At 42.6% G+C, this 24,737-nt stretch overlaps 1 protein-coding gene across 1 annotated transcript in view; it reads right to left on the bottom strand.

Annotated features, from left to right (window-relative positions):
- spz4 (Spaetzle domain-containing protein 4) overlaps positions 1-24,737 on the bottom strand; it is a gene marked incomplete at its 5' end in the record, with an annotated part of 46,961 nt that overhangs the window by 677 nt on the left and 21,547 nt on the right. Inside the window, 4 exon segments of the mRNA XM_070097640.1 lie at positions 3,367-3,463; positions 7,629-7,739; positions 8,583-8,705; positions 24,330-24,737. The exon segment at positions 24,330-24,737 is cut by the window's right edge and continues 20 nt beyond it. Coding sequence (XP_069953741.1) covers positions 3,367-3,463; positions 7,629-7,739; positions 8,583-8,705; positions 24,330-24,737 — 739 coding nt within the window.

Raw genomic sequence — 24,737 nt, 5'->3', positions numbered from 1 at the left:
GAGTTGAGATTATGCATCCCACAACAGTTGTGGGATGCATCATCACATCTCATCATACTCTTTTAAAGGAAATACAACTCAAAATTATCTATCAATGAAAACATGTAGGGTCATCCTAGAAAAGGATGAAGTGAAAGAGGTTTTGTGTGCAAGGGGCTTGGACATATAGCAGGCATGTGTGAGCATGTTAGACAGGAGAGAATGGAGACAAATGGTTTTTGGGATTTCACGAGCTGTTGGGGTGTGAGCAGGGTAATATTTTGTAAAGGGATTCGGGGAAACCAGTTAGCCAGAGTCCTGCAGGTGGGAAGTACACTGCCTGTACATTAAAGGATGGGACTGGGATATTGGCTGTTTGGAGTGGCATCTGAACTGTCATATATGGGTGTCTCTGCAAAGACAGTGATTATGTGGTTTCCCCTTCCCTGTACAAATTAATAAATTTTAAAAAGAAAAACTTTCATTTTCCTTTTTGGGCCAGCCACCCATTGCCTTGGTGGGATATGGCGAGGTTTGAGAGAGAAAGAGAGAAAGAGAGAGAGAGAGAAAGAGAGAGAAAGAGAGAGAGAGAAAGAGAAAGAGAGAGAAAGAGAAAGAGAAAGAGAGAAAGAGAGAGAGAAAGAGAGAGAAAGAGAGAAAGAGAGAGAGAAAGAGAGAGAAAGAGAGAGAGAAAGAAAGAGAGAGAAAGAGAGAAAGAAAGAGAGAGAGAAAGAGAGAGAGAAAGAGAGAGAGAGAGAAAGAGAGAAAGAAAGAGAAAGAGAGAGAAAGAGAGAGAGAGAAAGAGAGAAAGAAAGAGAAAGAGAAAGAGAGAAAGAGAGAGAGAGAAAGAGAGAGAGAAAGAGAGAGAGAGAGAGAAAGAGAAAGAAAGAGAGAAAGAGAGAGAAAGAGAGAAAGAGAGAGAAAGAGAGAAAGAGAGAGAGAGGACAGGACTCCAGAACATTTTGCAAGAATTGCTGGCTACACCTCATGGATGAGAAGAGACAGGCAAGGGCAAGGAGGTGGTGTTGCTGTGTGCTTCTCTAAAAGTGTTCATGCCCAGCACATAGATGTTGCTACCCCTACACATCTTGAAATGATGTTCTTCAAGCTCTGTATAAACACTAGTACCTCTGTACTAGCATGTGCAATGTACAGACCTCAGTGGCAACATGCAGACCCTATCAACTTCCTAATGGAAAATATTGACTCCCTTCTGCTACAACACAACTGTCAACATATTATAACTGTTGGTGACCTCAACCAGCACCTTATACAGAGGGACTTTGATGACCTTCTTGCAGTGTTTGACATGAGAAACTTTGTTGATTTCCCTACTCATATCTCTGGCTCCTCCCTTGACCCAGTAGTGAGTGATCTGGCAGAAGGCATAGTCACTTGTCAACCCCTCGCTACGTTGGATCGTCCTGACCACAAGGCTGTTTTTTACCACACTTAAGATCCCAACAGAACGAGGTGAGGAGTCCACACGCACAACCTGGCTATGGGAAAGAGGTAATTGGCCAGCCAGCCCTTTGCTCTGAGCTCGCCACCACCGACTGGAATGCTCTTCTCCAGGGGATGTTGACAACCAAGTGAAAGCCTTCACTGGACACATCCTTAATCTGCAACAAGAACACATTCCTCACCGGCAATATGTGACAAAGCCTACAGATCGTTGTAGAGAGGCTGCTACTGCTAAGTACAAAGCATGGCGAAGGTATAAGAGACATCCTACCACCTATAACAGGAACTTGCACATGCAAGCCTGTAGGCATATGGGTGATGTTCAAAAGTGGGCCATTGCTAAATGGGAGGTGGACACTAAAAGGAAGTTAGCATCAGGTAGGGTAGGCTCCAAAACCTGGTGGTCCCTGGTCAAGGACAGACAAGGTTATCTGCCTGATGAACTTATTCCACCTCTAAATCGACAGGATGGGACCACCTCTACTAGTAGTCAAGAGAAAGCGGACCTCTTTGCTGAACACTTTGCTACCAAAATGCAAGTTCCTGATCCAGCAAGGGACCCTCCTTGGCTAGCTGCAAGAACTGTGTCAAAACTGTCAGGGGTGACAATAAGGCAGGAGGAGGTGCATTTCCTTCTTAAATCACTTGACCAAGAAATGGCTGTGGGCCCAGACAAGTTGAGCCCAAGATTGTTGAGAAGATGTGCAGACCAGCTAGCAGCACCTCTAACTCGCATCTTTCAGCACTGCCTAGTACAGTGTAAATGGCCCTCTCCATGGAAAGAGGCAAATGTAGTCCCTGTTCACAAAAAGAAGAGCAGAGCAGAAATCAGCAACTACAGACCAGTGTCACTCCTGTCAATCACTGGTAAGATCCTTGAGACAATAATCTCAAGACAAATGACAGATTTTTTTGACTACCACTCACTACTTTGTGATCGTCAATATGGCTTCAGGAAAGGTTACTCTGCTGCTGATCTGTTGTTAAACCTCCTCCACTAAGTGGCACCAGTCACTGGATGAATCCAAAGTCAGCTGTGTGGTAGCACTGGACATTGCTGGCGCTTCGACCGGTGTGGCACCAGGGCCTCTTAGCAAAACTTCAAGCACTGGGAATTGCAGGCTCTACGCTATGTCTCCTCAGTGATTACCTTCATAGGTAGATCTCTAAGTGTAGTCCTCAATGGAAGCGGAATCAGCAAGGCATCCTATTGGGGCAAGCGTTCCCACAAGGGAGTGTGCTGGGTCCACTGTTATGGAATGTCTACTTCAACGACCTTCTTCATCTCATCCCAGAATCACATGCATATGCAGACGACTGTACACTGACATTCACTTATCCAAGAGAAGAAATGCCAGCTGCTCTAAGCTACATCAATCACCAGCTGAGAGCTATATCAGCTTGGGGAAATAGATGGCAAGTAACATTTGCACCTGAGAAAATGCAAATGATGATCGTCTCTAGAGAGACAGAGAGACAGAGACAGAGAGAGAGACAGAGGGACAGAGAGAGACAGAGAGAGACAGAGAGAGACAGAGACAGAGAGACAGAGAGAGAGAGAGACAGAGAGAGAGAGACAGAGAGACAGACAGAGAGAGAGACAGAGAGAGAGAGAGAGAGAGAGAGAAACACCTCTGGGTTTTCTTCTATTTTTTTACTAGTTGTTGTTCTTGTTTATCTCCTCTTATCTCCATGGGGAAGTGGAACAGAATTCTTCCTCCATAAGCCATGAGTGTCGTAAGAAGCGAATAAAATGCCAGGAGCAAAGGGCTAGTAACCCTTTCTCCTGTCTATATTACTAAATTTAAAAGGAGAAACTTTTGTTTTTCTTTTTGGGCCACCCTGCCTCGGTGGGATATGGCAGGTTTGTTGAAAGAAGAAGAAGAAAGAAGAATACAATAAATGAAAAATTGCAAAACACACCTGATTGATTCGTGGTCGTCTATGATTAGACATGAACAGATCTTGAGGTAAATCATAACACTTGCATACACAGCATGATGGGAATCTGAACCAATCACTGTAAAAAATATTTGTATATAAATTATTACAATAATTATGGGCACAAAATACATTTTATACTAAATAATAAATTCAAAGGCATGTTAACTAAACTGAAGATCATTGGATCAGTTTAAATAATATGTAATTCTTTTGTAACTGACCATTTGTCATTGGTTACCTTTTTTATTGTACTTATGATTGTAGTTAACTGTACAAGAAGACCTACTTTACAGTCTTTATCTTGTTCTTAAGTAATATATAAGCCTGGAGTGAGATTAACAAGTTAAGGAAGCCTAGAAAACAAATGGATTTGTCAGTTAAAAATAGGAGAGGAGAGTTATTAAATGGAGAGTTAGAGGTATTGGGAAGATGGAGGGAATATTTTGAGGAATTGTTAAATGTTGATGAAGATAGGGAAGCTGTGATTTCGTGTATAGGGCAAGGAGGAATAACATCTTGTAGGAGTGAGGAAGAGCCAGTTGTGAGTGTGGGGGAAGTTCGTGAGGCAGTAGGTAAAATGAAAGGGGGTAAGGCAGCCGGGATTGATGGGATAAAGATAGAAATGTTAAAAGTAGGTGGGGATATAGTTTTGGAGTGGTTAGTGCAATTATTTAATAAATGTATGGAAGAGGGTAAGGTACCTAGGGATTGGCAGAGAGCATGCATAGTTCCTTTGTATAAAGGCAAAGGGGACAAAAGAGTGTGTTGAGTATACCTGGTAAAGTGTATGGTAGAGTTATTATTGAAAGAATTAAGAGTAAGACGGAGAATAGGATAGCAGATGAACAAGGAGGCTTTAGGAAAGGTAGGGGGTGTGTGGACCAGGTGTTTACAGTGAAACATGTAAGTGAACAGTATTTAGATAAGGCTAAAGAGGTTTTCGTGGCATTTATGGATTTGGAAAAGGCGTATGACAGGGTGGATAGGGGAGCTATGTGGCAGATACTGCAGGTGTATGGTGTAGGAGGTAGGTTACTGAAAGCAGTGAAGAGTTTTTACGAGGATAGTGAGGCTCAAGTTAGAGTATGTAGGAAAGAGAGATTATTTCCCAGTAAAACTAGGCCTTAGACAAGGATGTATGATGTCATCATGGTTGTTTAACCCTTTGAGGGTTTCGGCCGTACTAGTACGGCTTACGACCCAGGGTTTTTGACGTACTAGTACGCCTAAATTCTAGCGCCCTCAAATCTAGTGGGAGAAAGCTGGTAGGCCTACATATGAAAGAATGGGTCTATGTGGTCAGTGTGCACAGTATAAAAAAAATCCTGCAGCACACAGTGCATAATGAGAAAAAAAAAACTTTGACCATTTTTTTGGAATAAAACAGTGACTTTGCAGTGTATTTTCGTATGGTATTTATTGTTGTATTCTAGTTTTCTTTGTCTCATTTTATAGAATGGAAGACATATTACAGAAATTGAGATGATTTTGACTGGTTTTACAATGAAAAGTACCTTGAAATTGAGCTCAAAGTAGCAGAAATGTTAGATTTTTACCAAAGTTCAAAAGTAAACAAATCATGCCAAGCGTCCAATACACGTCAACTGGTGAGTCTAATATTCTTTTGCAAGTGTGCCAATATTATTTATACCATTTTTTGCACTAATGCAGTAGTCTGCATAACAGAAAATCATCTATTTTTTGTGAGAATAAAAATTCAAAGTGGAAAGCAAAAGAATGTAAGAGGGGCCTTGAGACGTGACTAATGAACAAAGGAAATGTCATTTTAGTGCCAGGAATGTCTTTCTTGTTTATTCTGGACCCTATTCGGAAATTGGCATCTTTTGAAATTTGTGTGAAATTGGCAAAATTGCTAAATTCTGACCACTGTACTGGATAGTTGAAATTGGTAAATAGATGGTTTCTTGCACTCATTCGATAGAAAAAATGGAGTTCTAGCGAAATATTCATGTTTTTTGTCGACTAGCGCAGTGGAATTGGCCGAAAATGGGGCTCAAAGTGGGCAAAATCGCCGATGCGTAAACATCGCCGAGACCACTAACTTCGCAAGAGCATAATTCCGTAAGTTTTCCATCAAATTTCATAATTTTGGTGTCATTATGATCGGAAAAAGATTCTCTATCTTTTCATAAGACAAAATTATTTTTTTTTTTTAAATTTGGCCGACCCTGAGAACGAGTCTCGGAGAGGGCCTGTCGACCCTCAAAGGGTTAATATATTTATAGATGGGGTTGTAAGAGAAGTAAATGCAAGGGTCTTGGCAAGAGGCGTGGAGTTAAAAGATAAAGAATCACACAAAGTGGGAGTCGTCCCAGTTGCTCTTTGCTGATGACACTGTGCTCTTGGGAGATTCTGAAGAGAAGTTTCAGAGGTTGGTGGATGAATTTGGTAGTGTATGTAAAAGAAGAAAATTAAAAGTGAATACAGGAAAGAGTAAGGTTATGAGGATAACAAAAAGATTAGGTGATGAAAGATTGGATATCAGATTGGAGGGAGAGAGTATGGAGGAGGTGAATGTATTCAGATATCTGGGAGTGGATGTGTCAGCGGATGGGTCTATGAAAGATGAGGCGAGTCATAGAATTGATGAGGGGGAAAAGGGTGAGCGGTGCACTTAGGAGTCTGTGGAGACAAAGAACTTTGTCCTTGGAGGCAAAGAGGGAAATGTATGAGAGTATAGTTTTACCAACACTCTTACATGGGTGTGAAGCATGGGTGATGAATGTTGCAGCGAGAAGGCTGGAGGCAGTGATGTCATGTCTGAGGGCAATGTGTGGTGTGAATATAATGCAGAGAATTCGTAGTTTGGAAGTTAGGAGGAGGTGCGGGATTACCAAAACTGTTAGGTAAGACACATATGCAACAGTCCGAATACAGAAAGTAGGCAGGAACAGTAGAGATGTGAAGACGAGAGGTTGTCAGTCCCTCGGCCTGGAGAAGTTCAGTTCCATAGTCAGATAGTTCCTGGGCTGAGGAAGGGTTGTTGAGGTGGTTCGGACATGTAGAGAGAATGGAGCAAAACAGAATGACTTCAAGAGTGTATCAGCCTGTAGTGGAAGGAAGGCGGGGTAGGGGTCGGCCTAGGAATGGTTGGAGGGAGGGGGTAAAGGAGGGTGTGTGTTCGAGGGGCTTGGACTTCCAGCGGGCATGCGTGAGCGTGTTTGATAGGAGTGAATGGAGACAAATGGTTTTTAATACTTGACGTGCTGTTGGAGTGTGAGCAAAGTAACATTTATGAAGGGATTCAGGGAATCCGGCAGGCCGGACTTGAGTCCTGGAGATGGGAAATACAGTGCCTGCACTCTGAAGGATGGGTGTTAATGTTGCAGTTTAAAAACTGTAGTGTAAAGTACCCTTCTGGCAAGACAGTGATGGAGTGAATGATGGTGAAAGTTTTTCTTTTTCGGGCCACCCTGCCTTGGTGGGAATCGGCCAGTGTGTTAATAAAAAAAAATAATTATTAGTTGCTAGAAATGCACTACACAGTGGCTTTATTTTGTGCCTACCATTGTATTAATTCATTTTAGCTACATACATTATTTGTGTGGCAAAAAGAAATAAATTATTATTATATTATCACCATCTATTCAGTGGCATCAGTATTTTGAAAACTTAATTACAATATACGTACTCTATTTACAGAAATATAAATAATTTAAACATTTTTAAAAGTCCTTAACATATGACAACTATTGTAGTGGATGGTGATGTAAACAGATTTTAGCCGCAATTTTTAAAATCCATGTTTCACACCTAGTATATAACAATGTTGGTACCACTATACTTTCATACATTTTCCTTTTTTGACAAACCATACCACAGGTGGGGTTTGAACCCGCGGTCAGTCTCTCAAAACTCCAGACCGTCGTGTTAGCCAGTGGGCCAGCTAGCTTCAATAAGATTCACCCAACTAGGTATATTTCTACACCATAGGAAGGTTAGCATAGGCACCACTGTGACCACAAATGCAAGTTTTTACAGACCAATCTCCCACAAGCATGGCCATGATGAACTCTAGCTCAAGTCCCTCCAAAGCCATTAACATGACTAATGAAATCATAATGACCCAATTGCAAACAAACCGTACCACATGTATGGTTTGTATGCCATAGAAAAAGCACAAGAGTTTACAAGAGATATCAAAATCTCAGCCAGCTCTTAACAAAATAATACACAAAATCCTTAAGGACAGAATAAGGAATTCTTAAAAAAACACATGCCTGAATATGCCACGGCATTCATTGGTAGGGTCAAAAGCCAGAAGTTTGTGCAGACGATACTGCTGCTCGCATCGGCACCCAGCACGGCAATACATCTGACGGTTCTCGTACCTAGAGTAAACTTAACATTTACTTTCTGCACTTCTTACACAATGGACACTGCTCAATATACAATGTATTAATGAAAAAATAAACTGAAATAAAGGATACAGAAAACAAGAGAGTATACTTAAAAATTGATGGTCCTTCAAAGAAATTGTTTGCCTTTAGATTTAATCTGAATTACAAAGTCTTTCTGAAGCTACTGCACTCGGTAATAACTTGTATGCAAAACAAAACCTTTCACAAAGGTGCTACATGGAAAGATTTACGAAACAGCAAGCTAGACACACAACATACTGACCTTGGTTTGTGTTTGAAAACTTTTATAATACTGAGCAAGACAAAAAAAAAAAAACATCTGTTCAGGTACACAATTTTTTCCTATCTACGAAGAGCAATCTTTTATTTTTTTTCTTTCTAAATTTCTTATAACCATACAAGTGTTACCAATACTATACTTGTATTTGCCTAACTACTTATCTACATGTAGTTGTAGGGGTCAAGTCTTAGTTCCTGGCTCTGCTTCTCAACTTGCTTTTTGCCTTGTGGGTTCTATCATCTCTGTTCTTAAAATCACGTATGAAGTCTGTCTCCATAGCTTCTTCGTTGAGGTCATTCCAATTCCCGACCACCCTGAGACTGAAATACTTCCGGGTACCTGTTTCTTGCCTCTCAAACAGCTTGTCTCTGTCTGCCCCATCAATTCCTCCACCTAGTTTTTTTTCACCTTATATCACATGCACTAATCTTGCTACAATGAAAATTGTAGATATGAGCTACTGTATTACTTGAATACAAGGATAAATTTAAGTTTATAACAAATTCTAAAACAAAAGTTTGCTGAATACATACATGCATCGCTCCCACTGAACATATTGCTCAAAAGGGTAGAGGTTGAGCAGGGCAAGTGTGTCACCACGGGTGTTGTTGGCCCAGTATGGTGCAACAAATTCTTCCTTGACAGGGCATGCATTTCTGTGGAAGATTTATAATTCTGTCATGTCTGAAGATAAGTAAAATGAAAAATATTTATATTATTGTATAATGATTGTGTTATACTGTAATGAATATATGTAGAGAAAGAGCAAGACTTTGGAGCAGAGTATATGGAGAGTAAAAGAAAGGTGAAGAGAGTGGTGAGAGAGTGCAAAAGGAGAGCAGATGAAAGAGTGGGAGAGGCACTGTCAAGAAATTTTAATGAAAATAAGAAAAAATTTTGGAGTGAGTTAAACAAGTTAAGAAAGCCTAGGGAAAGTATGGATTTGTCAGTTAAAAACAGAGTAGGGGAGTTAGTAGATGGGGAGAGGGAGGTATTAGGTAGATGGCGAGAATATTTTGAGGAACTTTTAAATGTTAAGGAAGAAAGGGAGGCGGTAATTTCATGCACTGGCCAGGGAGGTATACCATCTTTTAGGAGTGAAAAAGAGCAGACTGTAAGTGTGGTGGAGGTACGTGAGGCATTACGTAGAATGAAAGGGGGTAAAGCAGCTGGAACTGATGGGATCATGACAGAAATGTTAAAAGCAGGGGGGGATATAGTGTTGGAGTGGTTGGTACTTTTGTTTAATAAATGTATGAAAGAGGGGAAGGTACCTAGGGATTGGCGGAGAGCATGTATAGTCCCTTTATATAAAGGGAAAGGGGACAAAAGAGATTGTAAAAATTATAGAGGAATAAGTTTACTGAGTATACCAGGAAAAGTATACGGTAGGGTTATAATTGAAAGAATTAGAGGTAAGACAGAATGTAGAATTGTGGACGAACAAGGAGGTTTCAGAGTGGGTAGGGGATGTGTAGATCAAGTGTTTACATTGAAGCATATATGTGAACAGTATTTAGATAAAGGTAGGGAAGTTTTTATTGCATTTATGGATTTAGAAAAGGCATATGATAGAGTGGATAGAGGAGCAATGTGGCAGATGTTGCAAGTATATGGAATAGGTGGTAAGTTACTAAATGCTGTAAAGAGCTTTTATGAGGATAGTGAGGCTCAGGTTAGGGTGTGTAGAAGAGAGGGAGAATACTTCCCGGTAAAAGTAGGTCTTAGACAGGGATGTGTAATGTCACCATGGTTGTTTAATATATTTATAGATGGGGTTGTAAAAGAAGTAAATGCTAGGGTGTTCGGGAGAGGGGTGGGATTAAATTATGGGGAATCAAATTCAAAATGGGAATTGACACAGTTACTTTTTGCTGATGATACTGTGCTTATGGGAGATTCTAAAGAAAAATTGCAAAGGTTAGTGGATGAGTTTGAGAATGTGTGTAAAGGTAGAAAGTTGAAAGTGAACATAGAAAAGAGTAAGGTGATGAGGGTATCAAATGATTTAGATAAAGAAAAATTGGATATCAAATTGGGGAGGAGGAGTATGGAAGAAGTGAATGTTTTCAGATACTTGGGAGTTGACGTGTCGGCGGATGGATTTATGAAGGATGAGGTTAATCATAGAATTGATGAGGGAAAAAAGGTGAGTGGTGCGTTGAGGTATATGTGGAGTCAAAAAACGTTATCTATGGAGGCAAAGAAGGGAATGTATGAAAGTATAGTACCAACACTCTTATATGGATGTGAAGCTTGGGTGGTAAATGCAGCAGCGAGGAGACGGTTGGAGGCAGTGGAGATGTCCTGTCTAAGGGCAATGTGTGGTGTAAATATTATGCAGAAAATTCGGAGTGTGGAAATTAGGAGAAGGTGTGGAGTTAATAAAAGCATTAGTCAGAGGGCAGAAGAGGGGTTGTTGAGGTGGTTTGGTCATTTAGAGAGAATGGATCAAAGTAGAATGACATGGAAAGCATATAAATCTATAGGGGAAGGAAAGAGGGGTAGGGGTCGTCCTCGAAAGGGTTGGAAAGAGGGGGTAAAGGAGGTTTTGTGGGTGAGGGGCTTGGACTTCCAGCAAGCGTGCATGAACGTGTTAGATAGGAGTGAATGGAGACGAATGATACTTGGGACCTGACGATCTGTTGGAGTGTGAGCAGGGTAATATTTAGTGAAGGGATTCAGGGAAACCGGTTATTTTCATATAGTCGGACTTGAGTCCTGGAAATGGGAAGTACAATGCCTGCACTTTAAAGGAGGGGTTTGGGATATTGGCAGTTTGGAGGGATATGTTGTGTATCTCTATACGTATATGCTTCTAAACTGTTATATTCTGAGCACCTCTGCAAAAGCAGTGATAATGTGTGAGTGTGGTGAAAGTGTTGAATGATGATGAAAGTATTTTCTTTTTGGGGATTTTCTTTCTTTTTTTGGGTCACCCTACCTCGGTGGGAGACGACCGACTTGTTGGGAAAAAAAAAAAAAAAAAAAAAAAAAAAGAGCAAAGGTATGATATAGCATGTAATGAAAGTAGTTTGTTAGATTATGTATTGGTGGATAAAATGTGGATGGGTAGGCTCCAGGATGTACATGTTTATAGAGGGGCAACTGATGTATCGGATCATTATTTAGTTGTAGCTACAGTTAGAGTAAGAGGTAGATGGGAAAAAAAGAGGAAGGTGGCAACAACAAGTAAGAGGGAGGTGAAAGTGTATAAACTAAGGGAGGAGGAAGTTCGGGTGAGATATAAGCAACTATTGGCAGAAAGGTGGGCTGGTGCAAGTATGAGTAGTGGGGGGGCTGAAGAGGGTTGGAACAGTTTTAAAAATGTAGTATTAGAATGTGGTGGCAGAAGTTTGTGGTTATAGGAGGGTAGGGGCAGGAGCAAAGAGGAGTGATTGGTGGAATGATGAAGTAAAGGGTGTGATATAAGAGAAAAATGTAGCTTATAAGAGGTTTTTACAAAGCAGAAGTGTTACAAAAAGAGTAGAGTATATGGAGAGTAAAAGAAAGGTGAAGATAGTGGTGAGAGTGCAAAAGGAGAGCAGATGATAGAGTGGGAGAGGCACTGTCAAGAAATTTTAATGAAAATAAGAAAAAATTTTGGAGTGAGTTCAACAAGTTAAGAAAGCCTAGAGAGTGAATGGATTTGTCAGTTAAAAACAGTAGGGGAGTTAGTAGATGGGGAGATGGAGGTTTTGGGTAGATGGCAAGAATATTTTGAGGAACTTTTAAATGCCGACGAAGAAAGGGAAGCTGTAATTTCATGCACTGGACAGGGAGGTATACCATCTTTTAGGAGTGAAGAACAGGATGTTGAGTGTGGGGGAGGTGCGTGAGGCATTACGTAGAATGAAAGGGGGTAAAGCAGCTGGAACTGACGTGATCATGACAGAAATGTTAAAAGCAGGGCGGGGGATGTAGTGTTGGAGTGGTTGGTACTTTTGTTTAATAAATGTATGAAAGAGGGAAAGGTACCTAGGGATTGGCAGAGAGCATGTATAGTCCCTTTATATAAAGGGAAGGGAGACAAAAGAGATTGTAATAATTATAGAGGAATAAGTTTACCGCGTATAGCAGGAAAAGTGTACGGTAGGGTTATAATTGAAAGAATTAGAGGCAAGACAGAATGTAGGATTGCGGATGAGTAAGGTGGTTTCAGAGTGGGTAGGGGATGTGTAGATCAAGTGTTTACATTGAAGCATATATGTGAACAGTATTTAGATAAAGGTAGGGAAGTTTTTATTGCATTTATGGATTTAGAAAAGGCATATGATAGAATGGATAGGGGAGCAATGTGGCAGATGCTGCAAGTATATGGAATAGGTGGTAAGTTACTAAATGTTGTAAAGAGATTTTATGAGGATATTATTAGGTAGTAGGTTGGTAGACAGCAACCACCCAGGGAGGTACTACCGTCCTGCCAAGCGAGTGTAAAACGAAAGCCTGTGATTGTTTTACATGATGGTAGGATTGCTGATGTCTTTTGTGTCTCATAAATATGCAAGATTACAGGCATGTCTTGCTACTTCTACTTACACTTAGGTCACACTACACATACATGTACACATTTATTTATACACACTCATCTGAGTTTTCTTTGATTTTATCTTAATAGTTCTTGGTCTTATTAATTTTCCTTTTATATCCATGGGGAAGTGGAATAAGAATCTTTCCTCCGTAAGCCATGCGTGTTGTAAAAGTCAACTAAAATGCCGGGAACAATGGGCTAGTAACCCCTTTTCCTGTAAAGATTACTAAAAAGAATAAGAAGAAAATTGTCAAAGTGGGAAGTCTGAATGTGCGTGGATGTTGTGCAGATGATAAGAAAGAGATGATTGTGGATGTTATGAATGAGAAGAAGCTGGATGTCCTGGCTTTAAGTGAAACAAAGCTGAAGGGGGTGGGAGAGTTTCAGTGGAGAGGAATAAATGGGATTAGGTCAGGGGTTTCAAATAGAGTTAGAGCTAAAGAAGGAGTAGCAATAATGTTGAAGGATAAGCTATGGCAGGAAAAGAGGGACTATAAATGTATTAATTCAAGGATTATGTGGAGTAAAATAAAGATTGGATGTGAAAAGTGGGTTATAATAAGCGTGTATGCACCTAGAGAAGAGAGAAGTGTAGAGGAGAGAGAGAGATTTTGGGAAATGTTGAGTGAATGCGTGGGGAGTTTTGAATCAAGTGTGAGAGTAATGGTGGTTGGGGATTTCAATGCTAAAGTGGGTAAAAATGTTATGGAGGGAGTAGTAGGTAAATTTGGGGTGCCAGGGGTAAATGTAAATGGGGAGCCTTTAATTGAGCTATGTGTAGAAAGAAATTTGGTAATAAGTAATACATATTTTATGAAAAAGAGGATAAATAAATATACAAGGTATGATGTAGCACGTAATGAAAGTAGTTTATTAGATTATGTATTGGTGGATAAAAGGTTGATGGGTAGGCTCCAGGATGTACATGTTTATAGAGGGGCAACTGATATATCGGATCATTATTTAGTTGTAGCTACAGTTAGAGTAAGAGGTAGATGGGAAAAGAGGAAGGTGGCAACAACAAGTAAGAGGGAGGTGAAAGTGTATAAACTAAGGGAGGAGGAAGTTCGGGTGAGATATAAGCGACTATTGGCAGAAAGGTGGGCTAGTGCAAAGATGAGTAGTGGGGGGGTTGAAGAGGTTTGGAATAGTTTTAAAAATGCAGTATTAGAATGTGGGGCAGAAGTTTGTGGTTATAGGAGGGTGGGGGCAGGAGGAAAGAGGAGTGATTGGTGGAATGATGAAGTAAAGGGTGTGATAAAAGAGAAAAAGGTAGCTTATGAGAGGTTTTTACAAAGCAGAAGTGTTATAAGAAGAGCAGAGTATATGGAGAGTAAAAGAAACGTAAAGAGAGTGGTGAGAGAGTGCAAAAGGAGAGCAGATGATAGAGTGGGAGAGGCACTGTCAAGAAATTTTAATGAAAATAAGAAAAAACTTTGGAGCGAGTTCAACAAGTTAAGAAAGCCTAGGGAAAATATGGATTTGTCAGTTAAAAACAGAGTAGGGTAGTTAGTAGATGGGGAGATGGAGGTATTGGGTAGATGGCGAGAATATTTTGAGGAACTTTTAAATGTTAAGGAAGAAACAGAGGCAGTAATTTCATGCACTGGTCAGGGAGGTATACCATCTTTTAGGAGTGAAGAAGAGCAGAATGTAAGTGTGGGGGAGGTACGTGAGGCATTACGTAAAATGAAAGGGGGTAAAGCAGCTGGAACTGATGGGATCATGACAGAAATGTTAAAAGCAGGGGGGGATATAGTGTTGGAGTGGTTGGTACTTTTGTTTAATAAATGTATGAAAGAGGGGAAGGTACCTAGGGATTGGCAGAGAGCATGTATAGTCCCTTTATATAAAGGGAAAGGGGACAAAAGAGACTGTAAAAATTATAGAGGAATAAGCTTACTGAGTATACCAGGAAAAGTGTACGGTAGGGTTATAATTGAAAGAATTAGAGGTAAGACAGAATGTAGGATTGCGGATGAGCAAGGAGGTTTCAGAGTGGGTAGGGGATGTGTAGATCAGGTGTTTACATTGAAGCATATATGTGAACAGTATTTAGATAAAGATAGGGAAGTTTTTATTGCATTTATGGATTTAGAAAAGGCATATGATAGAGTGAATAGAGGAGCAATGTGGCAGATGTTGCAAGTATATGGAATAGGTGGTAAGTTATTAAATGCTGTAAAGAGTTTTTATGAGGATAGTGAGGCTCAGGTTAGGGTGTGTAGAAGAGAGGGAGACTACTTCCCGGTAAAAGTAGGTCTTAGACAGGGATGTGTGATGTCACCATGGTTGTTTAATATATTTATAGATGGGGTTGTAAAGGAAGTAAATGCTAGGGTGTTCGGGAGAGGGGTGGGATTAAATTTTGGGGAATCAAATTCAAAATGGGAATTGACACAGTTACTTTTTGCTGATGATACTGTGCTTATGGGAGATTCTAAAGAAAAATTGCAAAGGTTAGTGGATGAGTTTGGGAATGTGTGTAAAGGTAGAAAGTTGAAAGTGAACATAGAAAAGAGTAAGGTGATGAGGGTGTCAAATGATTTAGATAAAGAAAAATTGGATATCAAATTGGGGAGGAGGAGTATGGAAGAAGTGAATGTTTTCAGATACTTGGGAGTTGACGTGTCGGCGGATGGATTTATGAAGGATGAGGTTAATCATAGAATTGATGAGGGAAAAAAGGTGAGTGGTGCATTGAGGTATATGTGGAGTCAAAAAACGTTATCTATGGAGGCAAAGAAGGGAATGTATGAAAGTATAGTAGTACCAACAATCTTATATGGGTGTGAAGCTTGGGTGGTAAATGCAGCAGCGAGGAGACGGTTGGAGGCAGTGGAGATGTCCTGTTTAAGGGCAATGTGTGGTGTAAATATTATGCAGAAAATTCGGAGTGTGGAAATTAGGAGAAGGTGTGGAGTTAATAAAAGCATTAGTCAGAGGGCAGAAGAGGGGTTGTTGAGGTGGTTTGGTCATTTAGAGAGAATGGATCAAAGTAGAATGACATGGAAAGCATATAAATCTATAGGGGAAGGAAAGAGGGGTAGGGGTCGTCCTCGAAAGGGTTGGAAAGAGGGGGTAAAGGAGGTTTTGTGGGCAAGGGGCTTGGACTTCCAGCAAGCGTGCATGAGCGTGTTAGATAGGAGTGAATGGAGACGAATGATACTTGGGACCTGACGATCTGTTGGAGTATGAGCAGGGTAATATTTAGTGAAGGGATTCAGGGAAACCGGTTATTTTCATATAGTCGGACTTGAGTCCTGGAAATGGGAAGTACAGTGCCTGCACTTTAAAGGAGGGGTTTGGGATATTGGCAGTTTGGAGGGATATGTTGTGTATCTTTATACGTATATGCTTCTAAACTGTTGTATTCTGAGCACCTCTGCAAAAGCAGTGATAATGTGTGAGTGTGGTGAAAGTGTTGAATGATGATGAAAGTATTTTCTTTTTGGGGATTTTCTTTCTTTTTTTTTGGGGTCACCCTGCCTCGGTGGGAGACGACCGACTTGTTGAAAAAAAAAAAAAATTATTATTATTATTATTATAATCAAAAAGAAGCGCTAAGCCACAAGGGCTATACAGCGCTGCAGGGTAGGGAAGGAAGCAAGGGAATTGGATGGCAGAAGGGAGGGGGGATGATCAGCAGGTTACAGAAAACAGCGGGGCAGGGGATAGTACGGGGGTAGAGGGTAGCAAGAGATTGAAGTAGAAAGGGCTGAAGGTATCAGAATTTGTGAAGTCAGTCAGTGGTTGTCAAAAAGTCAATGAGAGAGTCCGGATGAAAGGTGGGTCCATCAGCGAGAAGGGAAGGTAAAGAGAGCAGCGGCGCGAAGACGACGACAGAGGTAAATTCTGCGTGCTCGTTGATAAAGTGGGCATTCCAACAGAATGTGGCTGACTGATAATGGAGCTTGGCAATTCTCACAGAGAGGAGCAAGACGCCTCTCCATGAGATATCCACGAGTAAGACGAGTATGGCCAATGCGAAGACGGGAGAGAGTAGTCTCCCAACCTCGACACTGGTGATAAGAAGACGGCCAGTAACCTATACTCGGTTTAATAGACTGAAGTTTGTTGCCGAGCATAGTAGACCAACGTTGTTGCCAACGGGTGTGAAGGTGGGAAGATATTGCAGCAAAATAGTCCGTAAATGGAATACCTCTATAAGAAACTGGTAGGTCATGTACTGCTGACCGCGCAGCAGTGTCTGCCTGTTCATTGCCCTGTACGTCAACATGACCAGGGACCCAACAAAAAACAATATCTTTATGCTTGGTAAAGATGCGGCGTAGCCAAAGTTGGATACGGAGGACTAAGGGGTGAGGTGTATCAAATTTTTGTATAGCCTGTAAAGCACTAAGGGAGTCTGAGACAACCACAAATGATGACACAGGCATAGATGCAATACGGATAAGTGCTGTAAGGATGGCATATAATTCAGCAGTAAAAATACTAGCCGAAGATAGTAAATGCCCTTGTACGACGCTGTCCGGAAACACTGCTGCGAATCCTACGCCGTCAGAAGACTTAGAGCCATCTGTGTACACAGCAATGGCATGAGAGAGTGAAAGTGGTCAAGAAAAAGAGAGCGGGAAGCGACCGTAGACAGTTGATCTTTCGAGCAAGGGAGGGAGAAAGAACAGACTCGAACAGCTGGAACTTCCCAGGGGGGTAGGGAAAAGTGAGATGCTACGTGTACATAGAAAGGTGGTAGTTGAAGAGAAGACAAGAGCGAATGAAGGCGAAGAGAGAAGGGACGGAGTAAACAGGGGCGGCGAACAAATAAAGAATGTCTACTAATATCAGTGACCATTCTATAAATGGAAGGATTGCGGAGATCATGAGAGCGTACATAGCAGCGCAGGCAATGGGCATCACAGCGATCGGATAAGGATGGAACGTTCACTTCTGCATAGAGGCTCTCGACAGGGGAAGAGCGGAAAGCACCAAGGCATAAACGTAATCCTTGGTGATGAATGGGGTTAAGGCTAGAGAGAGTAGCAGGAGATGCCGCTGAATAGATCTGGTCACCATAATCAAGTTTCGATAAAATAAGGGTGGAATGTAGGCGAAGGAGGGTTCGACGATCAGCTCCCCACGAAAGATGAGCAAGGGTTTTAAGAAGGTTCAGCCGGCTGTGACAAGTTGCCTTCAGAGAGGTAATGTGAGGTTTCCAGGATAACCTACGATCAAAGAGGAGGCCCAGAAACTTGACTATCACGTTCAGGGATACGGGAGCCATAGAGGTACAAAGGATGATCGGAGATGACAGAGCGTCTAGTGAAAGTGATTTGGTGGGTTTTAGTGCTGGAAAATTTAAACCCACGTGTGGTGGCCCAATTGGAAACACGGTCGACTGCATGTTGGAGAGAAACTGTAAGGAGGTGACAGTCAGCGCCTGCACAGGCAATAGCGAAGTCATCAACATAGAGTGATGACCAAATATTTGATGGAAGACTAGAGGCCAAATCATTAATAGCAAGGAGAAAAAGTGTTGTGCTCAGAACACATCCCTGGGGGACACCTTCAGCTTGGATAAAGTCCGGGGAGAGCACATTATTAACCCGAACACGGAAACGCCTGTCAGTTAAAAAGTTCTTAAGGAAGGATGGTAGATTGCCTCGAAGGCCTAAGGAGTGGGCTTGGGCTAAAATATTATACCTCCAAGTTGTGTCATATGCCTTCTCAAGGTCAAAAAATATGGCAATAACTGAGTGGTTATTCGCAAAGGCATTACGAACATACGTATCCAAGCGTAGTAAGGGGTCTATGGTAGAACGTCCCTTACGAAAGCCATATTGACGAGTGGAGAGACTGTTGTGTGTCTCTAAATACCACACTAAACGTCTATTTACTAGGCGTTCCATTACTTTGCAAACTGCACTGATAAGAGCAATGGGACGATAGTGGGAGGTTTCATGTCCCGTAGTGCCTGGTTTGCGGAAAGGGAGAACAATGGCGGATTTCCACAGCTGTGGAAGAACTCCTTGTGACCAAATAAGATTGTAAAGGCGTAATAGGACTGCAAGGGCTGACTGATGTAAATGTTGTAGCATACGAATATGAATGTCGTCGGGCCCAGCTGCCGATGATCGACAAGCTGAGAGTGTTGCCTCCAGTTCTTGAAGTGTAAAAGGCACATTATACTGTTCTTCTCTGAGAGAAGAAAAGTCCAAGGGTGCTAACTCTCTGGCAGACTTTGAGGAAAGAAATGAGGGGCATAGATGGAGTCCCTGAGAAATACGGACCAGATGATTGCCAATTTCATTGGCAACATCTAGTGGGTTTGCTATATCAACACCGGCAACCCGCAGAACAGGAGCCGGGTCAGGAGAATATTTACCACTCAGTTTTCGTACTTTTTTCCAGACTGCACTCATAGAGGAAGCAGAGGTGATGGTGGAGACATAATCTCGCCAGCAAGTGCGTTTAGCGTCACGGATGACACGGCGAGCGATCGCACGCTTCTGTTTAAAATCAAGGAGTCGCTCTGTGGTTCTATTGTACCGGTACCTGCCCCATGCAGCGCGTTTCAAACCTACTGCACGAGCACAAGCAGGAGACCACCAAGGCACGCATTTCTGAGAATGCCTGCCCGAAGTTTGGGGTATAGAATGAGAAGCTGCGGTGAAAACGGAGGACGAGAAGAGGTGTAAAAGCTCATCGATGGAGGACGAAGAAGGAACCTCTTTAAAAACAGTTAGGTGTGAGTAAAGGTTCCAATTTGCCCGATTAAATTGCCAGCGTGGGGTGCGAAGAGGTGGCGAATATGAAGGGGAAGTAAGAATGATTGGGAAATGATCACTGTCATGTAAGTCCGGGAGAACAGACCAAGTGAAGTCTAATGCGGCGGAGGAAGAGCAAACTGAGAGATCAATGCAAGAGAGAGTATGAGTCCGAGGATCAAAATGGGTGTGAGTACCTGTATTTAAAACATGGAGGGGGTGGGTGGCAAGAAAAGCCTCTAACTGAATTCCACGGGAATCACAGTGAGCCCCCCCCCCAGAGGAAATGGTGGGCATTAAAATCACCAAGTAACAGAATCGGTGGCGGTAATGACGAAACAAGGAAGGCAAAATCCGGAATAGATAATGCCCGAGAAGGAGAGAGATATAAAGAACAGAGCGTATACCACCTATGTAAGTGGATACGGGCTGCTGTGTAATGCAGCGAAGTATGAACAAATAGCTGATGGTACGGAATATCAGTGCGGAGAAGAAGGGCACTTTCATTAAAGGTCCCATCAGGAAAAGGATCTGAAGAATACAATAAATTATAGCCTGAGATGTGAGAAATAACAGCAGAGTGTAATTTTGGTTCCTGTAAGCAAACACCAACAGGGGCAAACTGGGAGAGTAACATCTGAAGCTCACCCCGATTACCCCTGAGGCCGCGTATATTCCACTGTAAATAGGCCATGATTGGCAATGATAAAGATACTTGAAATCCGCAGGTAAGGGTTCCTACGGACTAGAAGGGTTAGAAAAGTCCACATGCGGAGGCAGTGGAAAATGTTCAAGCAGCGAAGGAACGGTGCGCTGTGAAGAAAGGAGTTGCGCAGATGGAGCAGAGGAGAGAGAAAGAGCGGAAGGTGGATCAGTGTCCATTGATGGTTTGGTCTCTGCAATATATTCAGAGATTGCTTCAAGTGTTTCGGAATTCAGAGACATCGTATGGGAGACAATATTGGAAATGGTAGGGGGAGGATGAGTAAAGATTGGAACTGTATTGGACTGTACCAAGGTAGGGGGGGGGCGAAAGGGTGGAGGGAACGGGAGAAGCATGGCAGGGGACAGAAGAGGCAGAAACCTGGGAGGTGGCAGAAGAGGAAGAAACTTGGGAGGGAACAGGGGAGGAAGATACAGTACGAGGAGGAGGGTGAACCTCTACACTTGTAACTGAGCCAGTGAGAGGGGGAGAACCAGGGGCAGAGACAGGGAGGGTAAAATGAGGAGGTGGAAGATGGGTAGGAGGTGTTAACAGACCTTTTTTTAACTTTTGAGAAGTAGAGGGACGATTGGGAGGAGGAGGAGTACGAGGTCTCGTCGATACTGAGGCTTGTGAGAGAGAACACGAAGAAGCGAGATCAGACTGAGGCGTTGAAGTAGGGACGTCGGAGCCGAGGACAGCAAAAGGATTAGACACAGGAGTGACTATGGGAGAGGTAACCACAGAGGTGGGTGTAGAAGATGGGATACCAGAAGTGGGGGGACGTTTTGAAACACGGGAATAAGAAACACGTGGGAGTCTCCCTTGGAGGCGGAGATGAGAAACTGCCATGGCATAAGGGAGACCTTCTGTCTCTGAGGTAACGGATTTCCCGCTCGTTTAAATACACTTGACAACGGCGAGAGTACGAAGGGTGAGCCTCACGACAGTTAAGGCAAGAGGGAGATCAATTGCAAGACGTATTAGAATGGTCATCGGCACCACAGACTGGGCATTCGGCGATAGATCTACAATATTTCGCTGGATGGCCAAATCGCCAGCAATTTCTACACTGTTGTGGTGTAGGGATCACCTTTCGAACTTGTAACCGATGTCCTGCTATATAAACTGAGGATGGGAGTTCTCGGCTGTCAAAAGTTAAACGAGCCACATTGCTAGGGTATCGTCTCCGCCCGCGGGCAGGAAGAACGTAAGTGTCTACCTTGAGGATTGGGAGATCTTGGAGTTCCAGCTGTTCTAGAATGTCAGTGCCACATGTCTGGAAATTTTGTTGAACTATGGTATGGGGCAGAATGACGGTACCACTACAAGAATTGAAGGAATGATGTTTTTCAAGTGTGACAGGAACAGTATCGATATGGGAAAGACGAGAGAGCTCATGAGCCTGGGTAGCATTCTGTACGGTGATGATGCGCGTACCGCTCTTAAGAGCATGAAAAGAAATATCTTTACCAACATGGCGTAGGAGTGCCTTGCCAATACTGTGGTCAGAAAGATAGGCAGTAGAGGAAGTCGGTCGTAAAGTGAAGAATTTAGTCCATTGTTCAGTCTGAAACTGAGCGTGGAAAGGTAGTGAAGGACGTGTCGATCGTTTCTGAGAAGAACGAGAAGGTGGAGAAGTATCATCAGCAGGTAATTGTCGTTGTCGTTTAGGCGTGGGACCAGAGTTGGTCCGACGTGGAATGGGTCGGCGATTTGAAAATTGCCGCACCGTAGAGGGAGAGGCCGGAAGCATAGTCAGAGGAGAGCGAAGGTCCGATAAATCGAAGGAGTCAGTCGAGGCCTCAGTACCTGAAGCGGGTGAGAAAACAGCACCGGCAAGAGGTACAGAGGCATGAGGAGTGTCTGAAGAGTGGTCCAAAGACGAGGCGGGGTCAGAACGGGGTGCGGTATCAAGAAGGGGCCCGGGGGTAGTAGGTTCATGGACTAGGGCTGCCATGGTTAGGTTACTTCTTTCTTTTTGTTTTTAAGAAAAAAAAAGAAAGAAGAAAAGAAAATAAAAATAAAAAAAAGAATAAAAAAAGGGGGGACCGGGGAGGGATAGTTCCTAGGAGGAATGAAAGGGCCAGAAATCTCCCTCCGTGCCCAAGAGGACCTCAGCACTGCAAGTAGCGCAGATGCAGCATGGAACCCGTGCCATACCCTACCCATCATGCTAGTAAACTAACAATCTGGGATAGCAACCTCACATCTGCCGACCTACCTCGGTGGACAAAAGAGAGGGCGGCCGGATATCCGCCACAAAGCATACCTCCTTCGGCCACCACCCCGGAATCCGAAAGGTGGCTTCCAGAGATACACCCGTCGCCCGAAAGACACCCAAAGCTACTCCGGGATACCGGAGAGGGATCGGGACATCCCCAGGCGATCCAGATTCCACGGCAAACTACGCCACCGCCAAGAACCTCAACAGAATGGGATGGACCCCGGTATCCTTTCCCCTACCTAGGAACTAACGCGCCTGTGGGAGAAATCCCAAAGGCCAAAAAGAGGAAGGGCAAAAGGGAGGGGTGGGGAGGAGGAGGAGGAAAGGAAAAAGGAGAGGATGGGGAGGATGGGATAGGGGAGGGGAGATTGGGGGGTAATTAGGTTCGGTCTGAGGAAGAAGACCGATAGGTCTAATTCCTCAGACCAAGAGCCTCTTCACCACGCCAAGGAGCCCCCCTTGAAGAGGTTTATGAGGATAGTGAGGCTCAGGTTAGGGTGTGTAGAAGAGAGGGAGAATACTTCCCGGTAAAAGTAGGTCTTAGACAGGGATGTGTAATGTCACCATGGTTGTTTAATATATTTATAGATAGGGTTGTAAAAGAAGTAAATGCTAGGGTGTTCAGGAGAGGGGTGGGATTAAATTATGGGGAATTAAATACAAAATGGGAATTGACACAGTTGCTTTTTGCTGATGATACTGTGCTTATGGGAGATTCTAAAGAAAAATTGCAAAGGTTAGTGGACGAGTTTGGGAGTGTGTATACAGGTAGAAAGTTGAAAGTGAACATAGAAAAGAGTAAGGTGATGATGGTATGATTTAGATAAAGAAAAAATGGATATCAAATTGGGGAGGAGTAGTATGGAAGAAGTGAATGATTTCAGATATTTGGGAGTTTACGTGTTGGCGGATGGATTTATGAAGGATGAGGTTAATCATAGAATTGATGAGGGAAAAAAGGTGAGCGGTGCGTTGGGTTATATGTGGAGACAAAAAAACGTTATCTATGGAGGCAAAGAAGGGAATGTATGAAAGTACGTATAGTAGTACCAACACTCTTATATGGGTGTGAAGCTTGGGTTGTGAATGCAGCAATGAGGAGGCAGTTGGAGGCAGTGGAGATGTTCTGTCTAAGGGCAATGTGTGGTGTAAATATTATGCAGAAAATTCGGAGTGTGGAAATTAGGAGAAGGTGTGCGGTTAATAAAAGTATTAGTCAGAGGGCTGAAGAGGGGTTGTTGAGGTGGTTTGGTCATTTAGAGAGAATCGATCAAAGAAGAATGACTTGGAGAGCATATAAATCTGTAGGGGAAGGAAGGCGGGGTAGGGGTCATCCTCGAAAAGGTTGAAAGGAAGGTGTGAGGGAGGTTTTGTGGGCAAGGGGCTTGAACTTCCAGCAGGCGTGCACGAGCGTGTTCGATAGGAGTGAATGGAGACAAATGGTATTTGGGACATGACGATCTGTTGGAGTGTAAGCAGGGTAATATTCAGTGAAGGGATTCAGGGAAACCGATTATTTTTATATAGCCGGGCTCGAGTCCTGGAAATGGGAAGTACAATGCCTGCACTCTAAAGACGGGGTTCAGGATATTGGCAGTTTGGAGGAATATGTTGTGTATCTTTATACGTATATGCTTCTAAACTGTTGTGTTCTGAGCACCTCTGCAAAAACAGTGATTATGAAGTGAGGTGAAAGTGTTGAATGATGAAAGTACAGTGGACCCCCACATAACGATCACCTCCAAATGCGACCAATTATGTAAGTGTATTTATGTAAGTGCGTTTGTATGTGTATGTTTGGGGGTCTGAAATTGACTAATCTACTTCACAATATTCCTTATGGGAAAAAATTCGGTCAGTACTGGCACCTGAACATACTACTGGAATGAAAAAAGTTCGTTAACCGGGGGTCCACTGTATTTTCTTTTTGGGGATTTTCTTACTTTTTGGGTCACCCTGCCTCGGTGGGAGATGGCCAACTAAAAAAAAAAAAAAAAAAAAAGGAGCAAGGGTTAATTTTTTTTAAATTAGGGATACATGTTAATCTTGTGTACCTCCTATTGATGTTTATTCTTTATTAAACATACTCACATTCCTCTAACAGGTCTTTTTATTTTAATGGGCTCTGTTGGCAATTCAGTCTTGGCTTCTTCCCTGACATTCCCTTCAACTCTCAACTCGTCAACAACCTGCTCACGTAATTCCACTTTCAAATTTCCACTCTCTGTTATCACTTCTGGGTCCATTGCACCTACTGCCACTTCTTTAAGTTTTCCACTAACATCTTTATCTTCACTGATTGCCGCCTCAATCCCAAGATCAATCTCATCTTTTGAGTAATCTGCCGCATCACTGCCGACTTTCATTTCTGGGGCAACTCTATCACTGAGTGTCAGTGTAGTCAGATCATCCTCGTCCAGTGGAGTGGATATGAAACCTTCACTGAACTGGCCATCAGCATTTTCAAGGTCCTCAAAAAGCATGTCTGAACGTGTAGTA

This window comes from Cherax quadricarinatus, chromosome 4, assembly GCF_038502225.1.
Source record: "Cherax quadricarinatus isolate ZL_2023a chromosome 4, ASM3850222v1, whole genome shotgun sequence".
NCBI lineage: Eukaryota > Metazoa > Arthropoda > Malacostraca > Decapoda > Parastacidae > Cherax > Cherax quadricarinatus.
Note: the sequence above shows the minus strand (reverse complement) of the source record. Positions and strands in the feature narration are given on the sequence as shown.